The 24,957-nt window shown below is 43.9% G+C and overlaps 1 protein-coding gene across 1 annotated transcript; it reads left to right on the top strand.

The window, feature by feature from the left end:
• The first annotated feature begins 230 nt into the window (after nucleotides 1-230).
• On the top strand, nucleotides 231-23,151 carry UPRT (uracil phosphoribosyltransferase homolog). Its single transcript, XM_065411021.1, has 7 exons — nucleotides 231-508; nucleotides 13,521-13,563; nucleotides 16,996-17,065; nucleotides 19,284-19,346; nucleotides 20,241-20,402; nucleotides 21,303-21,401; nucleotides 22,428-23,151. Exons 1-7 carry the CDS (start codon nucleotides 231-233, stop codon nucleotides 22,532-22,534), a joined length of 822 nt encoding a protein of 273 aa, XP_065267093.1. The 3' UTR covers nucleotides 22,535-23,151.
• The last annotated feature ends 1,806 nt before the right edge of the window (nucleotides 23,152-24,957 follow it).

The following is a 24,957-nucleotide window of genomic DNA, read 5'->3' as shown; positions in this document are numbered from 1 at the left end:
AGCCCGCTCCCGCCGGGAGAGGCCCCTCTGTCCGCCGCCGCCCGCGTGCTCCGCACAGGAAGCGGGCGTGGCGGGAAACGGGGCTTTATGCTCCCGGCCGCTGGACCCCGCCTGAGTGGTGAGTGGCAGGGCCGGGAGCCAATGGGCGCGGACGGGGCGGGCCGGGCCCGGCCGGGAGCGAGGGACCCGGGCTGCGCGCGGACGGCTGGTGGCGGCGCGCGCCCCGCTGCATGGAGACCATGCCCTGCCACAACCGGCCGTTGGGCGCGGCGGGCGGCCCGCGGCAGCAGGAGGACCAGCCGGCGGCCGGGGCAGGGGGCGGCTGTGGTAGCACCCGGCTAATCCGCTTCGCGGAGCCCGGCCCCGACAGTAGCCCCAGCCCGGGCAGCGGCAGCAATGGGGTCCCACCCCAGGAGCCCGGGCCGCAGCCGCTGCAGATCGGAGCCCAGCTCAAGCTGCTGCCCATGAACGACCAGATCCGCGAGCTGCAGACCATCATCAGGGACAAGTGAGAGCAGGGCCCGGCCGGGGCGGCGGGGAGAGCGGTGACCTCGGTGGGGAGAAGGGAATCGGGCTGTGGAAGAGGGGGGAGGAGGGATTGGCCTGTGGGGCGGGCAGGCAGGAGGCTGGGAGCAGAAGGAGTCGGCTGGGGGCAGGAGGGATCGGCTTGAGGAGGCCTAGGCTGGAAGTGGGGGATCAAGAGGGATCGGGCTGGGGGGCCCAGACAGGAGGTGGGATTGGGCGGGGGGGGCAGGCAGAAGACGGGGGATCAGATCGTGGGGAGCAGGAGGGATTGGGCAGGAGGCTGGGGGGTATGCGTGGGCAACAATTGTATGGAGAGGGAATCAGGCAAGGTTTAAAGTGTCCTAAGTGACAGGACTTGGCTCAGCAAAGTAGGGCTGTAAGGAGGGCCAGTTCTTGTTAACAACTAGGGTGCATCAGGCAGCACTGTAGCTGGTCGCACAAGGGACACCACTGTTCAGGCTTCCCACTTTTTTTGAGACCTAGATGCTGCTCAGGCTTTGTGGGCATTTCAAGGGGTGAGTAAGTATCTTGGGTTTTATTTTGTTTCTGGGTCTTAGACTCTTGCATTTGTCTGCAGTGCCCCTTTGCTAAGCGGGGAGCAGCATGTCAGACTGTGCTGCTGAAGCACTCTCCTTCTGTCTCCAGCTGGCCCTGGGGTAAAACTTGCAGCACTAAGTCTAAGAGCCTGGGTCAGCTGACTCGGCCTCATGGCACTCAGGCTGTGGGGCTAAATTGTGGTGTAGATGTTGGGGCTCAGGTTAGAGCTGGGGCTCTGAGAGTCTTACTCCACACAGGGTCTTAGAGTCTGGGCTTCACTTCCTGAACCCCAATATGTACACTGCAATTTTATAATAAATAATAATATATGGAGATATACCTATCTCATAGAACTGGAAGGAACCCTGAAAGGTCATTGAGTCCAGCCCCCTGCCTTCACAAGCAGGACCAAGTACTGATTTTGCCCCAGATCCCTAAGTGGCCCCCTCAAGGATTGAACTCACAACCCTGGGTTTAAGCAGGCCAATGCTCAAACCACTGAGCTATCCCTCCCCCCAGCCTGGGCCTCACAAGCCCAAGCCAGCTGTGGTCATGCCATGTCTTTTATCGCACTCTAGACATAACCTAAGGATACATCTATACTGCAGTGTAAGCCTAGGGTTCAAACTCAGGCTGAAGCCTAAACTCCCCCTTGTGTCTACACACAAAGTGCCTTAACCCAGGTCTTGGACCTAGAGGCCCAGGACCCTATGGGAGTGGAGGGTCCAAACCTTAGTCCAGCTGGGACTCAGGGTTCAAGCCCTGTCACTTTGCAGCATAGACACAGCCTCACTGGACTCATGCTCTGGGAGGCTGCCAAAAGTATCTCAGGTTTCAGAGTAGCAGCCGTGTTAGTCTGTATCCGCAAAAAGAACAGGAGTACTTGTGGCACCTTAGAGACTAACAAATTTATTAGAGCATAAGCTTTTGTGGGCTACGGCCCACTTCTTCCGATGCATATATAGAGTGAAACATATATTGAGGAGATATATATACACACATACAGAGAGCATGAACAGGTGGGAGTTGTCTTACCAACTCTGAGAGGCCAATTAAGTAAGAGAAAAAAACTTTTGAAGTGATAATCAAGATAGCTCAGTACAGACAGTTTGATAAGAAGTGTGAGAATACTTACAAGGGGAGATAGATTCAATGTTTGTAATGGCTCAGCCATTCCCAGTCCTTATTCAATCCTGAGTTGATTGTATCTAGTTTGCATATCAATTCCAGCTCAGCAGTCTCTCGTTGGAGTCTGTTTTTGAAGTTTTTCTGTTGTAAGATAGCCACCTGCAGGTCTGTCATTGAATGGCCAGACAGGTTAAAGTGTTCTCCCACTGATTTTTGAGTATTATGATTCCTGATGTCAGATTTGTGTCCATTAATTCTTTTGCGTAGAGACTGTCCGGTTTGGCCAATGTACATGGCAGAGGGGCATTGCTGGCACATGATGGCATATATCACATTGGTAGATGTGCAGGTGAACGAGCCCCTGATGGTATGGCTGATGTGATTAGGCCCTATGATGATGTCACTTGAATAGATATGTGGACAGAGTTGGCATCGGGCTTTGTTACAAGGATAGGTTCCTGGGTCAGTGTTTTTGTTCAGTGATGTGTGGTTGCTGGTGAGTATTTGCTTTAGGTTGGGGGGTTGTCTGTAAGCGAGGACAGGTCTGTCTCCCAAGATCTGTGAGAGTAAAGGATCATCTTTCAGGATAGGTTGTAGATCTCTGATGATGTGCTGGAAAGGTTTTAGTTGGGGGCTGAAGGTGACAGCTAGTGGTGTTCTGTTATTTTCTTTGTTGGGCCTGTCTTGTTGGAGGTGACTTCTGGGTACTCGTCTGGCTCTGTCAATCAGTTTTTTCACTTCAGCAGGTGGGTATTGTAGTTTTAAGAATGCTTGATAGAGATCTTGTAGGTGCTTGTCTCTATCTGAGGGATTGGAGCAAATGCGGTTATATCTTAGAGCTTGGCTGTAGACAATGGATCGTGTGGTGTGTCCTGGATGGAAGCTGGAGGCATGTAGGTAAGTGTAGCGGTCAGTAGGTTTCCGGTATAGGGTGGTATTTATGTGACCATCGCTTATTAGCACAGTAGTGTCCAGGAAATGGACCGCTTGTGTGGATTGATCTAGACTGAGGTTGATGGTGGGATGGAAATTATTGAAATCATGGTGGAATTCCTCAAGGGCTTCCTTTCCATGGGTCCAGATGATGAAGATGTCATCAATGTAGCGCAATTAGAGTAGGGGCGTTAGGGGACGAGAGCTAAGGAAGCGTTGTTCTAAGTCAGCCATAAAAATGTTGGCATACTGTGGGGCCATGCGGGTACCCATAGCAGTGCCGCTTGTAAGTATTCCCCCACTTCTTATCAAACTGTCTGTACTGAGCTATCTTGATTATCACTTCAAAAGTTTTTTTCTCTTACTTAATTGGCCTCTCAGAGTTGGTAAGACAACTCCCACCTGTTCATGCTCTCTGTATGTGTGTATATATATCTCCTCAATATATGTTTCACTCTATATGCATCCGAAGAAGTGGGCTGTAGCCCACGAAAGCTTATGCTCTAATACATTTGTTAGTCTCTAAGGTGCCACAAGTACTCCTGTTCTTTTTTTAAAAGTATCTCACAATTCCATGGGCTTGACTTTGTGTCCTCTGGACAGTTAAGTCTGGTGGACAGTAATGTTTTTCCATACTGAACCACGAACAAAGGGCTAGAGTGGGAGGGTGCTAGGTCCTGGATATGGGCAGTAACATAATGCTTTGTAGATGCTGGAACCCCAGGTTGGGACCTTGGGTTCAACGATTCCTAACCTGGGGTTACAAATGAGTGTAGACACTTAAGCCCTAGGTTAACAAATCCACGGTTTGCTAACAAGTTCTACTAACCCTAAGGGTTGGTGCAGTCACATGGGGTTACACTGGTGACAAATTTGAATTGTCTTGCCTTGGTATCTCCATTGCTGCTGTCTAGCATTAGAAATGTTTTCCTGCCCTCTCCGAGGAAACAAACAGTATTATAAATGTATTTAAACAAGCTGTCCATGTCCTGACATATGAAGAAATTAGATTCCAACATTGGGTGGGGATATGTGCTTTGAGACCACTCTGGGTCCTGGCTGACTGATGTTATGGAATCCAATCTGTGAATATGTCCATTGAATTTGGCATCAGATTCCAGTCTCACATGCAGACTGTTTCAGTGGAGAATGATCACAGAATAGTCACTAAGGCTTAGTAGTGGTAGGAGGCCTTGACATCATCTTCCCTAGACATGTTAGTGCTTATACAAATACTGTAATATTCTGCAGGAATGGTCCAAAGTCTTGGTACAAGTGGCCAGATGTTGCAGCTGTTTCAGGTAATTTGTGAGCATGGATTACCTCAAGAGCCTTGAGCTGGGCATGAGAAAGGCTGTGAATTGGACAGTTTCCAGTTCACCTACAGCCTGTTCTCTCTGTAACTGCAAATAATTAATCCCAGAAATGCAGAATTCTGGCTGTGAACTCTGTTTCAATACCATTTATGATAAATAAATTAACCCTATGACTTTAAAGCTTCCTGTAATATCTTTGCACTCCTTAGTTTGAATCTTTTGCCACCCACGCCTAGGCCTTGGCAGGTTCAGAGCTCATCGGAGCCTTTGAGACAAGAGAACGTAAGACTTTGTGTAATAAGCTGCTGCTTCCTTTCTCTAGCGCAGTGCTTCTCACCCTTTTTGATACCAGGGACCGGCTTGCTGCCTTCCTAAACTGCGTCAGGGACCACTGGTTGAGAAACATTGCTCTAGAGAACATCAAGGTGTGACATGGAAATAGTGGTGGTGAAACTCAACTACTCTTTGGATTTTTTTATATAGTGCACAGAATGAAAAGTCTGTGTGGAGCCATAAATAGAAGCTGGGGAAGGTATGGGGCATCAGCATGTGCCCTGTTGCATTTGTTGGAAATTGGTCACATGGGATACACCCACATGGTCTATTTGTAGTTGCAAGCCAACTGTCTTGATTCTGATGCAGTCTCTTAGGTCCAGGCTTGTTTAAATTTGTGCATGACAAAGATAGAAACTAGTCAAAAACAATGTAAGTGTCCTTTCACCCACTTCATCTGTCTTGTTCCTGGTCTCCTCACTCCTGGGGATCCAACCAGGTTTTCTCTGGTCTGGAGTCAGACAACACTACTCCTTAAGTAACAGATATATTGCAAGATCCTGCTCATTTCTACACGGAACAGAGTCCCTTTACTTCTCCAGGTCTCCCAACTCAGTACAAGAGGCCGGGACTGGGAACAGAAACATGTTGTGCGTAGTAGTGCAGGACATGACCAATAAGTCACTAGTTTGGCCAAAGAAGTGACTTTAAAGTAGATCAGCTGCCAGATCATTCCTATTAATATTTTGATTGAGACTAGAAGTTACCTCTTACACATATAGTAAACATGAAATCATGACTGACTGCCCAATTTTTATAGTTCTAGTCTCTCGTCAATTTCCTTTCTCCTTTTTTTTTTTTAATAGTACCCTAAAAGCAGGCACAGGAAGGAATCCTCACAGGTAGAAAAACCTAGCGTTTGTAAAAAAACAAACAAACAAACCTCTTTATACGTTTCGTTAAAACATTGCAAAAGTTAAAAGAGGCTTACACTTTCCTTAATTCAGAGTCAATTATTCTTCTTGTCTCACTGCTAAGACTTGTGCTGTAGCTTTCATAGTGTCTGCCTCCTTGCTGTATTATGACTTTGCTTCCTGCTTTTGGATGTACATGCTAAAATGCACAGTATGTAGTGAGGAGCTATTTACATACGGAGAATAGAAGCACTGTGCTTCGGAGCAGGAAGAACCATTGCTCACTGGCTATGCGGTCACATTTATTGTAGACGCATCCATTTGTGCCACTGTGCCATTGGATAGGTCAGTAGTTCCATTACAATCCCCACTTCTCTGGCACTTAGCAGATTGCTTTTCAAATTCCTGCTGCTTTGAACCCCCACATTCATTCCTTTGATCAAGGAGAGCCTCCTTTTTTGTAAGCGTGGCTTGTTTAAAAAAAAAAATCAAGCTCTTAAGACACTAAATCAGTGTCAGGTATACGTTGCAGCCTCACCTGTTAAACAGGTATTTAAATAAAGCATATAAGAATACCAAGAAGAGGCTAAAGCAGCACGTGACTTGGAGTTCCAGTTAGGTTCTGCTACTGATTTGCAATGACAGAAACATGTTCTGTGACCGAACAGGAGAAGGGAGCAACACAGCTATGACTAACATTTCCCTTTTCCCCAGTAGCTAATAGATGTAAACTTACCAGAGCAAGAAAGGGAATAGAGAAAGTCCTTGAGTGCTGGATTTCCCAGAAAGCAATTGTGAAAGAGGAGAAGAAGGAATGAGGCTGCCTCTGGAACAACTTTAAGGGAGAGAGCTGCCTTTGATAGTTTTCTCAGGGTTATAAAAGTTAGTGAGCAGCAGCATGAAGCAGACAAGACTCTTGCCAGTTTCCTGGGTGTTATTCAGACAGGGTTGGGCAGCAGTGAAATTGTCAACACTCCTGAGATTCTCTTTGTTGCTGACTGGGAAGCAGACAATTGCAGCAGTTGCCACCAGGCACTACCAGAGGCCCTCCCTGGTCTTTTGTATCTGCCTTTGGTTGGGCCATTGACAGTAGGTGTTGTGTAAAATTTTCAAGCAATGGTTTAAATCATCCATATCTGTACAATACTTCACCTCTCCAGGACACTGTATGCATTAAGTAATCTTAGCTTCTGTAGTTTAAATTATTTTGAATTAGGGTTTTTCTGTATCTTGTTTCTCTGTGTGCTGAAGAGTAATCGTATCACAGGCACAGAATGCACAGAGCTGCTGCAGTGTACAGGCTGTACAGGCTGTGGAGGTTCCATAGAGAGCAACTCTGCACATCAGAAACACTCCCTGGCAGCTGTCTCCACTGCAGAGCAGAAAGGGGGCTGTGAGCTGTGGAGAGAGGGAGGATTAAGTTCTGCCTCCCCAACCCATGGTGGTGTTGTGTCCACTCAAAACTTGTTGGTGAGAAGGGTTTCACCTGTAAAGAGTTTTGAGGCTAGTAAAGGAAAACTGTGTAGTTTTTGGAACGTAGGGAAATATCCCACTTACCTGAACCCAGATGGGTGTCTTTCTTGCTGCAAGTAAAAAAGTGTTCAGCTTTTCCAAGTGTATCCAATAGGTCTTTGGGTTTGGCAAGCCTACAAGCCACTGGCTGATTCTTCCTTTGAGGAGATTTACATATTAGATTCATTGCAAGGCTATGTTATTTTGTTTAGAGGAGGTGGAGACTCATAAATATGGATCACTAAAACATCTACTGAAATGATGACAAGTCTCAGAGCTGCACTTGATCCTGAACATGGCATGATGACAAGGCAGCAGAGCTGTAACTGACACTCCGAGCTTTTCACTAAACATTTACTAGAAAAAACATTACTGTGTGTGTGTGGGGGGGGAACCCACTGAGGCTGTTCAAAAAGGCAAGTAGGCTTCCAATGTAACATGGGCTTTCACCTCTCATTTTGTTACATTTTCACAGGGGGAAAAAATTGCAGCATTTTTCTTGCCACATTCCATCTGAGAAAGACAGCTGCATTTCAGTGGTGGAGAAAGATTCCAGGGTGCAATAGTCTTTCATCCAGGAAGATTCAAAAATGCTCACTGCTAAACCACATAGGGGAGAAGGAACAGTTAGGCACAGGGTGACTAGAACTTGCTGTGATGATCTTTTCTGGGAATGGCATAATTCATCTTGTCTGGTCTTTTTAAGCAATTGTAGTGCTGGAAATCCTCTCTTAAGAATGGATGCAGCAGGGATGGGCGTGGAGTTTTACAGCTAAGACTAGTTCCCTGCTGCCAAGAGCTTGGTCTACTTGATATGGATATCATAATGAGACATTAATAGACAATGCTGGGAAGGAAGGAAAAATTGGCTCACTTACAGGGTATCCAGATCACATCTGGTTTCAGATCTCTCTCTAGGTAGAAAGTAGTATAAAAAGGAACAGAGAGCACCACAATTGAAAATGTTAGAGGGGAAGTGTGTTTGCTTAGTGCACCAGAAGACAGATGGTCAAGGCACTGAGACAGTGTGAAAAAGCCACAAAGTGGGGAGGGGCAGGATGAGAGAGGAGTGGCTAATATATAGGGCTGTGAGAGGCAATTTGTGGCTCTTATTCAGGAGCAGGGGAGGGTAGTTTCTTAGGTATGTCTACACTACGAAATTAGATCGATTTTATAGAAGTTATTTTTAGAAATCGATTTTACAGTCGATTGCGTATGTCCACACTAAGCGCATTAAGTCGGCGGAGTGCGTCCTCACTACCGTGGCTAGCATCGACTTACGGAGCGGTGCACTGTGGGTAGCTATCCCACAGTTCCCGCAGTCTCCGCCGCCCATTGGAATTCTGAGTTAAGCTCCCAATGCCTGACGGGCCAAAAACATTGTCGCGGGTGGTTTTGGGTACAGGTCGTCAGTCGCCCCTCCCTCTGTGAAAGCAACGGCAGACAATCATTTTGGCCCTTTTTTCCTGGGTTACCCATGCAGACGCCATACCATGGTAAGCATGGAGCCCGCTCAGCTCACCGTCACCTCTGCTGTTGTGGGCAAGTCTACTGTGGGGACTGCTGTGATCCAAGTAGCCAATGCAATCATTGACGTTCTGTTATCAAGGGTAGTGACTCTGGGCCTTTTTAGATTTTAAATGCATCATATTCCTGTTCTTTGTCGCTGGTGAAGAAGTCTTGCAGCCATACATTCCAGCTGTAACACCCCATAGCACTTCTGTGTTTGACACATGTAACAGCTCCAGGGCTCTTCCTCTTTTGCCTTGGCCGTGGTACCTTGCCCTACCTGGGCCTCCAAGCATTCGATGCAGAAGCACCTGCAGCAGCTGGCATTGCTACACAGCAGCAGCTCCTTGCCTTCACAGCATACGGTGCAGTAGGACTGCTAACCGTCATCATCCACCCCTTCCGCTGCAACTCTGCTCTCCTGCTCCCCAGCGACGAGCTCGGGGGATCCGTACTAGTCCTCCTGGGTGCTGCTGGCAGCAGACGGTGCAGTAGGACTGGTAACTGTCATCATCCACCGCTTCCGCTGCACCTCTGCTCTCCAGCGACGAGTTCGGGGGATCCATTCATGAAGCCTGGACAGTAGTAAGGAGCAGTTCAAGGAGTTTAAAAGCTCACTGGCGCTGTTGGTCAGACCTCAGCGCAACCAACATTCCCATTGTTATTGCAGCTTGCTGTGTGCTCCATAATATCTGTGAGAGTAAGGGGGAGATGTTTATGGCGGGGTGGGAGGTTGAGGCAAATCACCTGGCGTCCGATTTTGAGCAGCCAGACACCAGGGCGATTAGAAGAGCACAGCAAGGCGCGCTGCGCATCAGAGAGGCTTTGAAAACCAGTTTCATGACTGACCAGGCTTTGGTGTGACAGTTGTGTGTGTTTCTCCTTGATGCAAACCCGCCCCCTTTGTTGATTTTAATTCCCTGTAAGCCAACCATCCTTCCCCCTTCGAAATAAAGTAACTATTGTTTTGAAACCATGCATTCTTTCTTTATTAATAAAAAAAAAAGAGCTAATGGACAAAGTAGCCTGGGTGGGGTGGGGGAGGAGGGAAGGACAAGGTCACATTGCTTATTGTAGCCACACTAAAAATCAAACTGTTTGAATGACAGCCTTCAGTTGCTTGGGCCATCCTCTGGAGTGGAGTGGCTGGGTGCCCGGCGCCTCCCCCCCGCGTTCTTGGGCGTCTGGGTGAGGAGGCTATGGAACATGGGGAGGAGGGTAGGCGGTTATACAGTGGATGCAGCGGGGGTCTGTGCTCTTGTTGGCTTTCCTGCAGCTCCAACAGACACTTCATCATATCCATTTGCTCCCGCGTTAGCCTCAGCATCGCATCCTGCCTCCGCTCTTCACGCTCACTTAATTCTTTCCTGGCCTCTGCCACTGAATGCCTCCATGCATTAAGCTGTGCCCTATCAGTGTGGGAGGACTGCATGAGCTCGGAAAACATGTCATCGCGAGTGCGGGTTTTTTCACTTTCTAATCTGCGATAACCTCAGGGACGGAGATGATAGGGGGAGCGTAGAAACATTCTACGCTCTACGATTCTGGGGGGACTGCATGGTCACCTGTGCTGCTGAGTTCGCCACGCTGACCAAACAGGAAATGAAATTAAAAAGTTACCGGGGCTTTTCCTGTGGACCTGGCTAGTGCATCGGAGTTCAAAGTGCTGTCCAGAGTGGTCACAATGGAGCACTCTGGGATAGCTCCCGGTGGCCAATACCGTCGATTTGCGTCCGCACTACCCCAAATTCGACCCAGCAAAGTCAATTTTAGCGCTACTCCCCTTGCCGGGGAGGAGTACATAAGTCGATTTTGAGAGCCCTTTAGGTCGACGGAACGGGGTTGGTTGTATGGACGCATTCATTTTTAAATCGACCTAATGCAGCTAAATTCGACCTAGCCCTGTAGTGTAGACCAGGCCTTACTCTGACACAGGTTAGTTCCATATTAGCCTACCGGATCCTGAGGACAGTCGGGGCTAGTGCAGAAGAGGAGCACAGGGGGCTCTGTGTTCATTCCATGGTGGGAGATGCGTGGGGAAGTGGGAGCTCATGCAAATAAGTCTTTCTCCCCTCTCTCCAGGAATCAGGGAAGTTAATGCAATCCTGCAGTTGCAATAACTATCAGGTATCTGCTGCAAAATATGGTGCGGAAAATCAGGCAAAATCTCAGACACTTTAAAAAAGCTCTTACCATTGTGGGCTGGGTGGCATTCCATGGGCTTCCCCTTTTAGGATACTTACAAAACTCTGTGTCCATGGAGTCATGCCATGCTGTGGTGCTCTGGTCAGCGGCATGTGACAAAGTACAGGATGGCCAAGCTTTGGGCCCATTTGGCAAGTGACTGTTCTTGGATAAACCTTGTGTCTGCAAGATGAAGTCTTAATATATGTATTTTAACACCACAAATAGCTGGTGGGTATTTCTCTCCTTTCTGTTCTGTTTAGGTTCTTCTGCCATCACCAGGGTGTTGTCCTGGCATTATTGTCAGTACAGCCCCTGAAGCCTAAGGATGTTAAAATAATTGGCATTATTACTAGTCCTTCTACTGCCTCATACTAGATAAGAAAGCATGTTAGTCCACTGAATCATCATTACTGACTTAGTCCACTTCTCTCTCTAGAGCTGTCCACGTTCCTTTTGCTTTCTTTATGTAGCTATCATTAATGTTAACAGGAGCTGGGAACGTGTACAGGAGACTGGGGGATACGATAGGTTCCATCCCACTTCCTAATCTCTACATCCAAGACGTTTTCACAAACTTGCTCATTTTTGCAATCTTTCCAGTTTAGTTAGAGGTGGTTGCCCACAGTTTGAGTCTAATGGATGTGAATTTTGAACCCTCTAATGGAGTGTGTACTTGTACATTTAAACATTGGTTATGTGGGAGCACACTGCTGTAGTCTCTTGTTTATAGCTCTGTGCTGGTGAGACTATAAAAATCATCTCACAAAAGTTCATTCATTCATGGCAGGGATAGATAAGATTTAGTGATCTGGAGGCTAAAACCTGTAGTATTGCAATTTACAATAAAATCAAGTCTAGTGAACCCAAGATCTCTGGTTTCCATAGAAGCAACTTCATTAGCTTAGATCAGTAGTGTGTCTGTATTGTTTAAAATCCAGACTTAACACTAGGCAGGATTTAAGTGTAGGTATTTAAAGGTTATTGTGGCTTTTGTATGTGATCATTTTATTGTATTCTACTTAGGCTTTTTATTCCCTGCGGTGTTTAGAGTGAATAATATAGAACTGAAGACAGTAAAGCAGCAGGGTACATGCTCCTGACTGCTGTACAAAGCTGGATGACTCAGCAGTGCATAACACATCAGTGAGATGACTTCACTGCTGGGGGGGCAGTGGAGGGTGGCATCCCCTGCATGTTCCACTTCTAGCAGGGCAGACATTTAAAATACACTCGGTGCCTTTATTCTAGTTTTGACAGCAAGCGGAACATGGCTGTATTGCCTCAGTATATTTTCTCTTCTTTGTGATATTGTTGCTTTAATACAAAACAGAATTTTTAAAAATAATCTTCCGTAAATAATGTTTCCATGACATTTCACTGAAATATTATCTGGATTGAACCTTCCCCTGCACATCAATAGGGGTCTAAAAGGGACAGATGCCTAAAAAACAAACCTACCACCCTATTTGAAAACTGCTTACTGTTATTAGGTAACAGCCAAGTTATCTAACAGATTAGAGGGGAGAGTTCTTCAGTTTGTTTGAATATACACACTGATGTCATATAGTACTTTTGCCCAGTAGTCAGGAAAAGAAATGTAGGAACTGCCATACTGGATCAGACCAATGGTCCATCTAATCCAGTATCCTGTCAGCGATAGTTACCCATGCCAGATGCTTCAGCAGAAAGTGCAAGAAACTTTGCAGTAGGTATTTATGGGATAACCTCCCACCAAGGAAGGTTTGCTCTGAAACCCCTCTCCCGCATTAGTTAGAAGTTGCTTTAGGCTTTAAAGCTGGAGAGCTATCCCCCTTCAGAAACTCTTGTTTATGTTTTAAGCTTATAACAATGATGGATAGTCTTGTTAGCCAGATAAGTGACTAATCTGTTTCAAATCCTGCTAAGCTTTTGACCAGAATAATATCCTGTGACAATCAGTTTTGAACTTGCCACTTCACAATTTCCTTGAATGTTCCTTGTTCTTTTATTAGGAACGTGGGAATGATAGTTTGTACCATTCTTTGTTTTATATAACTTCATCATGGTACTATAAGTTAAACAGTCCCAATCTTTTCCTACTTTATTCCAATGACAATTTTTCAATGCCTCTAATTATTCTCATCACCCATCTCTGAACTCCTCCTGAGTCTGCTCTCTTTTTTGACATTGGGTGACCAGGCCTGAACACAGTTTTCCAGGTGAGGATGTACCACGGGTCTGCCATATTTTCAGTATTATTCTCCTGAGGCTCAGTACTGCTCCCATTTGGTGGCAATTCTTCTGACTATTGACTTGATTGGAAGCAGGATATCAAGCACAATGTTTGTAAATTCAAGCAGTGAACACCTGATAGTTTGGGTGGCCTACTAGGATGGGAGTGGAAGCAAGATCAGATTTTCTCACGGAAAGCTTACAGAATAATCTTAGGTTTTCATATTCTAATTGCGTTGGGCAAAGCACTGCAAAATGGTAGCCTATAGTTAGAGGCAAGCCTGGCTGTAGCTTTACGTTCCGTGAATATTAGTTACCCACTATCAAGAGATTCCAATTAGTTTTATCCAGTAGAAATTAGTTATGCGGAGAACTCCTGCTATGTACAATGTACTATCCTTGAATTATTTGTCAGTGTTACCGAAATAAAAGTTATTCTGCAATTTAATTTAGCACTTTTTTTTACCTTTTTCAGGACAGCCAGTAGAGGGGACTTCGTATTTTCTGCTGATCGTCTGGTAGGTGGAGGATTTCTTCTTCTTCTTGCTGTGCTTTGTGACACTTGTGTTAAACAGGACTTTCATGCTGGAGCAGTCATCCGGTGAGAGCGATGCATTCCTATACAAAGTGAATGCTGTTTGACAGTAACTTTCCTAATGTCTTTCATGCCAGAGGATTTCACAAATACCTTCAGCCACCTGAGGAATGCAGCAGCTGTTTTAACAGCACACGCTACTATGTTAGGACAGAAGTGAAAAGCATGTAGGTAATTGAGAATGCTAGAGAAACATAGGTAAGCAAGAAGTGCCTGCTTCAATTTCCCTTTGAGTAACACCCATACTCTTGTTAAAAGTGCCTTGGGATCTTTAATGGCCTGAACATGGGTTCCTGGTCCATGACTACACAATATTACAAATAGATAATAGTAATAATAATCCAAGAGCCTATACCTCCATCAGTACATATTAACAGGTCAAAGTAACACTACTGGGGAGCCTAGGGTTTTTACTTCAATCTGCTAACATGTTAAAACTATGATACATGCATACAAATTGGATAATCACATTCAATAAATCATAACCTTTCCGATGATATCTTACGTGACTCATCTTGCATAAAGTATATCTTAGTTATGCCATAGTCATATCATAACCATATTTCCATGAAGAATATGGGGTGTCACAGTCTCCAACAAATGTCATTTGTTTTAAACACATATTTGTGACAGTTAATAAAGCAGATAAGGACAATCATGGAATATACACACGGAATGTGAAAGACCTATTTCTAGGTCAGCTCCATTTCAGTGTTCCTATTTGTCAGGGTTCCCGGGATTCCCAAAATCATCTTATATGAAGAGTCAAGATTTTCAAACAAAGATATTAAAGCCCAGATGTCCAACACTAATAAATTCAAACACTGTTCAACCGAAAGAAAGCCAGACATAAGCCATACTAAACATTAACAGAGCTTGGTTCTCTCAGTCAAGGATGCTTTCTCTACAAGAGCTTCTACCATACTGAGCTCCTTCTGAAAGCACTTTATTTTTTACCCTGGAGAGGGTTCCCATCATGCCCTACTCTCAAAGGGGTATTCCTCCCAGTGAATTGGCTATCAAATCACTTCAAAAAAGAAGATAGGTCAGAAAGATGTTGCTAAAGTTTTGATAGAAGAGAAACAATGGCTATTGCAAGACAGGCAGGAGAAAACCTTAATTAACCCTAACTTACCCCTGTTGCAGTTCCTCGATGTGAAAGTCCTCATCCTGGGCCCTCTCAGATTTTCCTGGAAGTGTTGTGCCAGTCTCCGGGATGTACAGACTACTCCCTCACTGCTGCAGGCTGCCACTTTCCAGTCACTGAGCCAAACTCAGGCTCATGCTGCTGGAGTCCAGTCTTGCTTAACTAGCACATTTACAGATCTAGAACTGCCGCTCACGGGATTGCCTCTACCTGCTGGTCATACAACAGGCTTGACAGTTGTTAGAGAGATAGCTGGTCCCTCCTCCTCCTAAGAAAAGGGAAGAAATGGAGAACCCATGCCTAGGATTGTGGCATGTCTTGCTTTGTATATTTTATTGTTTGATTTGTACTTTGGTAGCGCCTAGAGCTCCAGGCAGATTGGGGCTCCATTGTGCTAGGCGCTGTACAAACCTAATAAAAATCCAGTCACTGCCCAAATGACAAAATGTAACAGATGGATGAAATAAACAGAGTGGTGGGATTGGATGTGAGCACAATTTAGCTTTTTGCCTGCCTGGCACTAGCTGCTAGCAGTCTCCTGGAGGGTCACAGCAGAGGTGAGTCATAGGGAGAGATTTGAAGGCCGATAAATTTAGCGGTACAGATTTTTTTCATGCAGCTTATTCCATACGTGATAGGTGGCATGAGAGTGTGTGCAAAGGTGCTATGGGGAGAAGGGGACTAATAGGTGGAAAGGCTGGCAGAGTGAAGGTGGCTGTCACTGATGTGCTAATGCATCTATGAAGGGTGCGTCAGGCAGCTAAATCGTGATGGTGAGGACAAATCTGGTGTTTGTAGAGGAGAAGGGGAAGTCAGTGGAGGCACATGGTTAAAATAATGGCCTAGGAAGATGATCTGAGCATTATAAAGACTTGGATTAGAGCTTTGATTGTGAAATATCAAAACATTTCCTTCAAGCTGTCAGGATTAGAATGTGCCAGTAAAGAGCAAGAAAGAAAACTTCACATTAAAAAAGGGAAAAATTTGGCGGTGACAGCTTCCTGTTAGCTGGAACTACCAGACTAGAAATGGACACACTGGGCCAAATTCACAGGGGATGCCAGTGGAGGTGCAGGACTCAGTTGGACCCACTTCCTGATATGCAGTTTGGTGGCATTTATATGCCATGGAGAAAAATGAAAGTATCCATCTTTCCTGACATTTACTTACAGAATCTTGCTAATTGCTTTTCTTGTCTTCTGGCCCCTGGGTGTGTGAATTACACCAACTCTGACCCACTCACTCACTGACTTAACCTGTCCATCACCTCTGAATGTGGCCCACTATAAAACTTTGCTCTAAATAGACGTTCTTGTGGTGTTAAGTTTGATAACACTCATAAACCTTGTCATGCCAATAAAGTTACTGAAATTCAAAATCAAAAGGCCTTTGGCACTGACTGCAACTGAAGAAGTTCCCTTAAACAGACAGCCTGTCTGCACTGGGAACTGGGTTGAGAGGGAAGGATGGAAAAGATTCCTCTGGTGGGTTTTGCCCTGTTCCTGGAGTGAGAACAGTGGAGATGAACCTTAATTTATCCATTGACCGGAGAAATATATGTGCTCAGTGCTTTGAGAGATTGCCTCACTTCTATCATTATACAGTGACTTTTGCTTAATGGGTTTTCATCTTTGCTTGGCTGTAGGTTTTTTTGAGCATTCTGGGCTTTGAATCGCTGGCTCGCTCTACTTTCTAAATCTTTAATACCTGGAGCTCCTTTCATGGGAAATCATCCCTGGGGTCAGATTAATACATTTTAAATAACCTTGCCTGGGGTACAGCTACAGAGCTATCATTGGGGGAGGACTAGGGGTTTTCAGGTCACCTGAGGCTGTGGAATTTACTGGCTCTGTCTCCTGTAGAGATATCCCTGCTAAAACTGGGCCATGTTTGTGAACGTGCAATCTCTTTGCAGAGCAGCCCATAATAATGACAACTGACAGGTGTCAAAGGGAGGGGTGATGATATTTCTCTATTGACTGACTTGCCTTGGGGAACTTGGCTTTGTGTTTACTGTGCTGCGGTTCAGGCTGTTCTGGGCAGCCCACGGGGCAGCTCCTGAATGGAGATAGGGATGTGAAAATAAACTGGCAAGGGGAAAACCTTATTGACACGTTCATTGTATGTTGGTAAAACTACTAGAATATGGTACCTTACATTGACGGGTAAGAAACCTCTCTAAGCTGATGCTTTCCTTTGGTTCTACAGATCAGACTTGTGGTTGAAGAGGGATTAAATCAGCTACCATATACAGAATGCACAGTGACCACTCCAACAGGTAACTGGGAGTTTACTCCCCAGCTGGTAGGGCTGGCAGTAGAAGCTTCATACTATATGTAAAGTAGAACTTAGAATCCTTGTGAGGCTGACTCAGCTGAACGTTCAGGTCAGAGTGCAAAATTAAGGCCCCTCTTCCTGACATTTAAAAAACCCAAACCTTACTGACTAATACACTTCAGCAAAACACACAGGAGTTATTTAGTAAGAGTTTAAATCAGTCTTGCAAAATCATCATGAAAATATACCTACCAGTCCAGGTGCCAGATGTGCTCACTTGCCCTTACTGTGATGATGATGAAAATAAAACTGATGATGTTTTACTTATCCATTAAGAAGAGTTGGGGGGATTTAGGCAGATTCAAGAGGCCTTGCAAAATTCTCTGTGCCTTGTTGCCTACAACCATGGACCAGTTGGCAGTGATGATAAAGGAGCAGGAAGTTAGTTTCTACATCAGCAGGGAAGCATGTGTGTGTTAACACTAGAGAGAACCCATAGGAATCATTTTGGCTTGTTCCTGTTGAAGCCAAATATGAGGTTACAGGCAAGACAGGTTAAACAGGAAACAGTGTAGCATTAGCTAGAATTTGGGAAAGCGGTTCTAAAAGTAATACAGATTAACATTGTCTTACTGGTTTAACAGGTGTCGCCTTTCTCCTCTGGAACACTGGGTTCAAATCCAGTCCATGTCAATCAACAATTGACACCACTTGAAGGCTGTTTGTTAAGTGGACTCTGTGAAATGAGTTTGCTGTGTTCCAAACTACAGGTGGTAGCTCCTTTGCAGAAGAACGCCCAAGGATTTCTGACTGGGCCATTGTCATGGTTATAGAGCAAACTGTGCTGTAGACCTCTTGAATGTTCCCGTTAGGTGACAGGCCTGGCTTCCTGCAGCTCACTCTGGATGGCACCACATGGACCGACCAGATCTCTGTGTTCCCAACTGAGTTAATGTGACAGACCCAACAGCATTCGGCACCTATATCACTTTAGCTCTCAAACCCTCTTACTAGTTAAAGCAACTAAACAGCAGCTTTTCCAAAACAAAGTATTAAGTATTCTTACACCCAAAAGAACTTAGCACCCAGAGCAAAGAGTTAATGCAACAGAGCCCTATACACATTTCCACATACCTGTACCGTAATCTTGCCTTGCCAGCATTTGTGAGTAACCCTCAACTCTGGCTGGGAGAAGCAGTCTGTCATGCTTGCAGCTTGCCTCCTCTGTATCTGTCCTCCCTCGCCAGGATGGCAGCTGTTGCTGACACTCCCTGAGCAGCCTCTGGCCACTCACTCAACCCTTCCTCCTGCCCGAGGCTAGCATCTTTAAGGTTTAGCATCCCTTTTGATCCTAGGATTAGCCTTGGGAAGAGTAAACCTTGCTTACCCACTTCCTGGCTTCATCCAGGCTATTTCCCAATAAACAGCTTTCCCAGTGTTTCCTCAAGGACATTATTTCAGTTTTTGTTTGCTTCCCTCTTAACAGCTTCTTTTGATTTATCTCCTGGCAGTCAGGCTGGGTAACATCACACAGAGAACCACAGGGGCTTTTGATATTTATAAAAAATAGTACACATAATTCCCTCATTCTCCACAGGTGTAGACTGAACTCTGCACCAGCCTTGGTATTAAGACTGAAGCACAACGTTTGGGCAGGGGAAGCTTGCCCTGCTGTCCAAGCTGTTCTTTGAATAAGTAAAGGGCTTTAGCTTCCAGGGCTGTCAGCTGACCCCATCACACTCATAGTATTTTCCTGTTATTCCTTGCACAAATCAAATCACTCGGGTAGTTTCATATTTCTGGTATCTGTCCACCGCACTGGCATGTATCCATTGGCTTCTTCTGAAGTTACCATTCAGCTTTATTTTGTATGGCATCCTTCATAAGAAGTGTGCCCAGAATACGAGTAGTTATACTAAAATCCTACAGCAGGGAAGGCTCTCTTCTAAACCCCATGTTACCAGCCCTTTGCCAACTTACGGTTTTGTTCCTCTGTCCTTCACTTTTTTAGGCCAATTAGTATTTGGCACACTATCATACTATTGGTCCATGCAAAGTATGGCATACATCCGTAGTCCTCTTTATACAGTCTGTACTTAAAGAGATGTTAGTTCCATTCATGGGAAGATCATTTAAGACTATAACCTAAAGGGGCACCAAATGGGTTAAAAAGGAACAATGACTTCCATTGACCATCAGGTCTGTCTTTCCTCCCACAGGGTACAAGTATGAAGGAGTGAAATTTGAGAAGGGAAACTGTGGAGTCAGCATAATGAGAAGTGGTAGGCCATGGTTTCTTAACGTGTCTGTGTTTAAAGCTCTTCTTTAAATCTCTTTACCACTTTGCTTTTAAGAACAGCAACAACCCCTTTTCCTCTGATGAACAAAATTCACTGAAGTCCTCCAACTGCCATTCTTCTCTCTTCATAAGTGTCCTGTTCCAAACAAGCTTACACCCACCACTCTCAAGTAATGTGTTTTATTAACCCCTTAGGAAATAGAACAGTTGCTGGGGATTTTCTGTGGCTGCTAGAGAAGGGGTTCTAGGTCGAGGACATTCAAATGGAGCAAGGCCTCTCCCTGCTTCTAGAAACCCCCATAGTCGTTGCCATTAATTCTCCCCCCCCAAGACAATTCTCCAAATAAACTGTAGCTACTGGTAGAAATTGTGCACATTCTGGGGAATGCTAGTGGGTTTTTTTGTCTAACTTCATTAGCAGCTTGATAGCAACAGTTCTTAAAGATCTAACAGCAAGAGGCTAAAATCCACTTGCTGCAATGTTTTCTGTCCCCTCTGTAGCATCATGATGTTGCATCAGTATCTGGAGAGTTGCAGATGAGTTTCCTTCTCAGTGCTCAAAGGGGTTTTTCATACTGATTAGGAATGATCAAAATGTTTGTAGGAAGCGTTGCTCTATTTTAGATTTAGATTTGCTATATCCTGGAAAACCAGCCTTGTGTTAGTGCTTGGGACCAATGAGTGATACTGATCAGGCTAACTTCATTGTCTAAGCAGAGTGAAAATTTCCAGTTAATAATCTGTGATTTTAATCATTTGGTTTAATAATCTCCTTACCATAGTTAAATATTGAATATCCCTTTAGTAGTAGTAGCTGCTTGTGCTTTCTTCCTTGATGTGTAACAGGGTTTTTGTTGTTGTTGCTGCTAAACTGAAGGAGAGGCAATGGAACAAGGCTTACGGGATTGCTGCAGATCCATCCGAATAGGAAAAATCCTGATACAGAGCGACGAGGAGACCCAGAGAGCCAAAGTGTACTATGCCAAGTTTCCACCAGACATTTACAGGAGAAAAGTTCTTCTCATGTACCCAATACTGAGTGAGTATCTTAGAGCATTCTTAGGTAGCGTTAAATATTGTTTGACTAATGGGTGTTCTGTGTAAAATTCCCTGAATTTCAGTGGCTACTAGTAGGATTTTAGCTTGCCTTGGGAAATACAGCAGAGAATTTATCAAGTTCTGCTAGAATAAGACTTAGTCAAACTGCATTCGTTGTTCAGGCATTATCTTTAAAATGCACATGTTGAAGCGATAGATCTAATGAGGTAAAAATAAATGTGATGCAAATCGCTTGAGTATGACCCACTGTGTATGTGGGGTGGGGGAGAACTGGGCTTTGCTGTAAATTGCCTTTTTAATATATAAATTTTAGTATGTAAGTGTAGAAAAGATTTAGAACTATTAGAACTAAACACTTTAAAATTTCAATTTAATTAAATACTAGTTAACGCTAACTTTACATTTAAAAATTAATAATTCTATTTAACAGTTTATATTAAATTATTTCAAAATTAAACTAATTAATGCCACCAAAGAGCCTCAGAAGCTGGTAGAGCGTACGTCAGGCTGAAGCAAATTCTCTAATACTTAATTCTGCTCCTTCACGGGAACTCTTGATTGCCATTTTCTGTTTCAACTGTGATTTCTTGCCTTAGGGACTGATCCTGAGCCAATTGATGTCAATAGACTTTGGGTCAGACTCTTAATACAGCATTTTAGTGCATAGAAGCGATAGTGTCATTAAGGGACTAAGCTTCCATAGGTAACAGAGTGAGTGGTCTGTACTGCAGTAGAAAAGGGACATATTCCTTCCATTTACTTACACGCCAGTACTGATGGCACCCAAATCCCCTCTGAATGTGAATTCTGCTTATTCTAGTTCCAAATGATTTGTGAAGTTTTTCTGATAAGGACAGTCTTGTTTTTCCCCTCCTTCCAGGCACTGGCAATACTGTCATTGAAGCTGTAAAAGTTCTTATAGAACATGGCGTTCAACCAAGTGTCATTATCTTACTAAGCCTATTCTCCACACCTCATGGTAAGTTGAAGGAATGGGTGGAGGAGGTTATTCACGCAACACCGAACTGTACACAAGGCTGAGATTTTTAAAGAGTTCCAGTGAGCTGATTTAATGTAGTCGTATTTGGGGACTGAAGTGGGAGAAAAGTCATAAATCGAGGAAAGGAATGGATAAAATGTAAACAAAACAAAAGGTGGTTGTGGTAGTTTATAAAATGTGATGTGAAAGACATTGGTTCAGTTTTCCTCTCCACTCTGTTAAAGGTCATGTCGTATGACTCAATAGCGATCCCTTGTGAATAACAGTGGCATTGACTGGTTAAGAAAGGAATTCAGTTCCATCTTATTCTGCTGAGATCCGGGGCTTTGAGAATGACTTTTGGTTTCTGTTTAGTAGGGTGGGAGAATGGGGACATTCTAATGCCTGTCAGGGCTACTAATGAAATTCAAACAGACATAGCAGAAAAGGAAAGCAGGCCTGCTCTCAGGACTGAGGGCAGAATTGCAGCTGTGAAAAATTCTTGGTAACAGGAATCACATGGTAGCCAGTTACACAGAATGTGCCCGTGTTCTACAGAGCACTGCAAAGCTACCTTTTGTTCGTGGACTGTAGTGGGGCTAGCTCTCAACTGGGGATAGCATAGCCATGTATTTCTTGCTGTTGACTTCTCAATCAGTTTTCAAAAATGAAAGCGCCAGTTCTGTAAACTGGGGGGAGGGATCTTTTGTGGTTTCCTGCTACTATAGATTTAACACTAGCAGAAATTCTTGCCACTAGCATGCAGTAGACCTAGGTAATTGACAGTAGCCTGTACCTACTTTGTTCATCAGAGTAGGGCTATACGCAACCCTTAAAAGCTGTTAAAGACTTTCTGATAGCCAGTCAGCTGCACAAGCCAGGTGTAAATGCAAAAAGTGGATCAAACAGCAGAGGTGAGGTACCTGCAGGGGACCAACCTCTGCTTAACTGCTTATAAAATCCTACAGGCGCAGGGCTGAACTACAAAGTGTAATTTCAACTATTCTCTTCTTTCCTCCTTAAAAGGTGCCAAATCTATCATCCAGGAGTTCCCAGAGATCACAATTTTAACTACAGAAGTTCATCCTGTTGCACCAACACACTTTGGACAGAAGTATTTTGGAACGGACTGAGACACTTAACACAAATTGGTTATGTCAATATGTTGCTGTATGATATTACAATGGTGTTTTTTCTACGTTTTATTATTTGTAGCAGGGCTGGCTGCAGGCATATTTAAAATCTTTTTTGGTCAGAGGGGAAAAATATTTTACCTACATTCATTTTGTTTGGTTACTTTCTGAAAATTGAATCAGATGCAATAATGAAGCCCATTCAATTATTATAAACTAAAGGCCCTTTAATGTGCTTTTGGAAATTGCTACACACTCAGTGCTTTAACTTATTTATTCTTTCATAACCCTGTTCTGTAGCTCTTTGCAATAGCAAAATAAAATCATGCTGTAAAGCATGCAACGTACATTTCATTTTATGTTGGTATAGTTTGCATTGTGCTGGTGTAGTCATTACAGCTTATTTTAATAATTCAAAAATCATGAAGGCACTTGGAACTCTGCATAGACATTAGCACCAGAGGTAGATTTCTGGCCCTTGGATGGTGCTCACAGACATGAATTTCAACTCTTTTTAAGTCACTGTGTTCTCTATGGACTAATTCCACATAGTAAAACATTTTGTAGGTGCCTCATTAAGCTCTGTGGTACTAAAAAATAAAGAAACCTTCCACCATAATCCACTCGCCACTGTAGTGAAAATGCTCAAATGGCTACTGCTGAAGATGGCAACAGTACGGTCTTCAAAAAAATCTCTCTATAAAATACTTAGCAATTGTGCCTTATTAAAACGCTTATGTGTTAAGCTACATACGTGTTGTAATTATTAGCCATTTTAAAGATAAGTAAACTGTCAGATGAAGTGATGCCTGGTTTCTAGCCCTGTCTACCAGCCAGCATTCCTAAGCAAGGGGTTTATATTGGTAGCCATCTTGCATTTTATGTTTAGTAATTAGGTCTAAATGCTTCTTAAACCCATGCTAAAACTCTGAAACAGTTTAAATGTCATTCTAGCTTTTTGGTGTATAATTTTTACTGTAAAATATTTAAGTCCCTCAGCTTCAAGTTCACAACAAAATAGGGTCTTGTCTTACTGTAATTTTTTGGACTACCTAGCGCGAACAGTTTATTCTGGAAAGAGAAGCAAAAAAAGTTGTTTGTCGCATAAGTGATAGCAACTGGATTGCCTGCTTGTAAAACTTGTACCTCACCTTAACATGGTACTTAATATCCTTCAAAAGATATCCCAACACTTAAATGCTGTAGGGTGGTGTACTGGTAAACTTCCTGCCTGTAATAGGGTGGAATGCAAGTTCTCCTCAAAAAGACAAGCTGGTGCAGGTATCCCTTCACCAGGGCAAAGGAGGCAGGAATTGAGCTTGTCACTTGAGATCTTCTTAAACCTCTCCTAGGTGGGACTGGGCTATCACATCCTCCTATCCCCAGACAGCTGTTTCAGGCTTACAAGACCTTTCCTGTGAAATGGTGCTCTGGACTAACTTATGGCCAATAATCAACATCAATGTAAAGATAAAACAATTTTAATGCAGTTCTTTACTGCAGTACAGTATAAACCATGCGATTCTCTAGTAAAAAAACAAATAGTAGAAAACAATGCATAATATACAGTATTCAAACCATAAAAACACCTTGAAAGTGCTACTGAAACTTACTTACACATCAAATATAGAGAATGTTTGTTGGCCAATAAAAATGGTGGTTTGTACAGAAAGTTTTTGTAAAAATCCATTTGACACTAAAAACCAACGCCAGCATCGCTAATAAAAACTCTTGAAACTGCGCAAAAACATTCCCAATGCTGTCAAGACTTTTCATAACATTATGGAAAACATTTGGCCCCCCTGTTAACATAAGGAAGTGTGAGAGAGAAAACCTCATGCAGTTCCAATCTATCACAGTCATAGCTGAACACTCCAGTAATCATTGAATCTCCAAGATGCATTTCAAAAAAGCAAAGAAAACACTCATTAGTATGAACATAGGGCCATATTGCGCCAGCAAGTAAGTTAGGGTGTCTATATAAGGCAGAACTAATTTAAATCAAATGGAAGTCCTGTTTAAAGTTGCTGACGTGATATGGCTCACTATGCTAGTTTATCTTCGGGCGAAGGAAAAGTTCTCTGCACTGGTTGTTAATATTGAAGGGGACAAGTGACAGTAGTTTTTACCCCAAACTTATGGATATTGTTTTTCTCCCCAAGCAAAGCTTTACCAAACTAGTTATGAGTAGTTTGGATCAATTGTTTAGTTTGATTCACACCTTCCCTAGCAAACAAAACCCATGCCTGTGCAGCAAAGAGTGAAGCTGACCAGTCAAAATTGATTTTGAAGTAGAGTAAAATACTAAACAGAATAACTAATGAAAAGTGAACTGTAACATGTAGGAAGTTTACATCTCACGGGTAAGTAAGAATTTTTAACACATGGTATTTTGAAATGCTCCCATTTTAAACTTAGTGAAC

This window comes from Emys orbicularis, chromosome 9 (assembly GCF_028017835.1).
Source record: "Emys orbicularis isolate rEmyOrb1 chromosome 9, rEmyOrb1.hap1, whole genome shotgun sequence".
Classification (NCBI taxonomy): domain Eukaryota; kingdom Metazoa; phylum Chordata; order Testudines; family Emydidae; genus Emys; species Emys orbicularis.
The sequence above is the reverse complement of the archived record's forward strand: the minus strand, read 5'-3'. Positions and strand labels throughout refer to the sequence as shown.

Bases quoted from the DNA above. Each gene is read 5' to 3' on its own strand.
- UPRT (XM_065411021.1), top strand. From the start codon at position 231: ATGGAGACCATGCCCTGCCACAACCGGCCGTTGGGCGCGGCGGGCGGC. The intron at 13,564-16,995 runs GTAGGTGGAGGA...TTGGTTCTACAG, and splicing joins TATTTTCTGCTGATCGTCTG to ATCAGACTTGTGGTTGAAGA. The intron at 21,402-22,427 runs GTAAGTTGAAGG...CCTCCTTAAAAG, and splicing joins CCTATTCTCCACACCTCATG to GTGCCAAATCTATCATCCAG.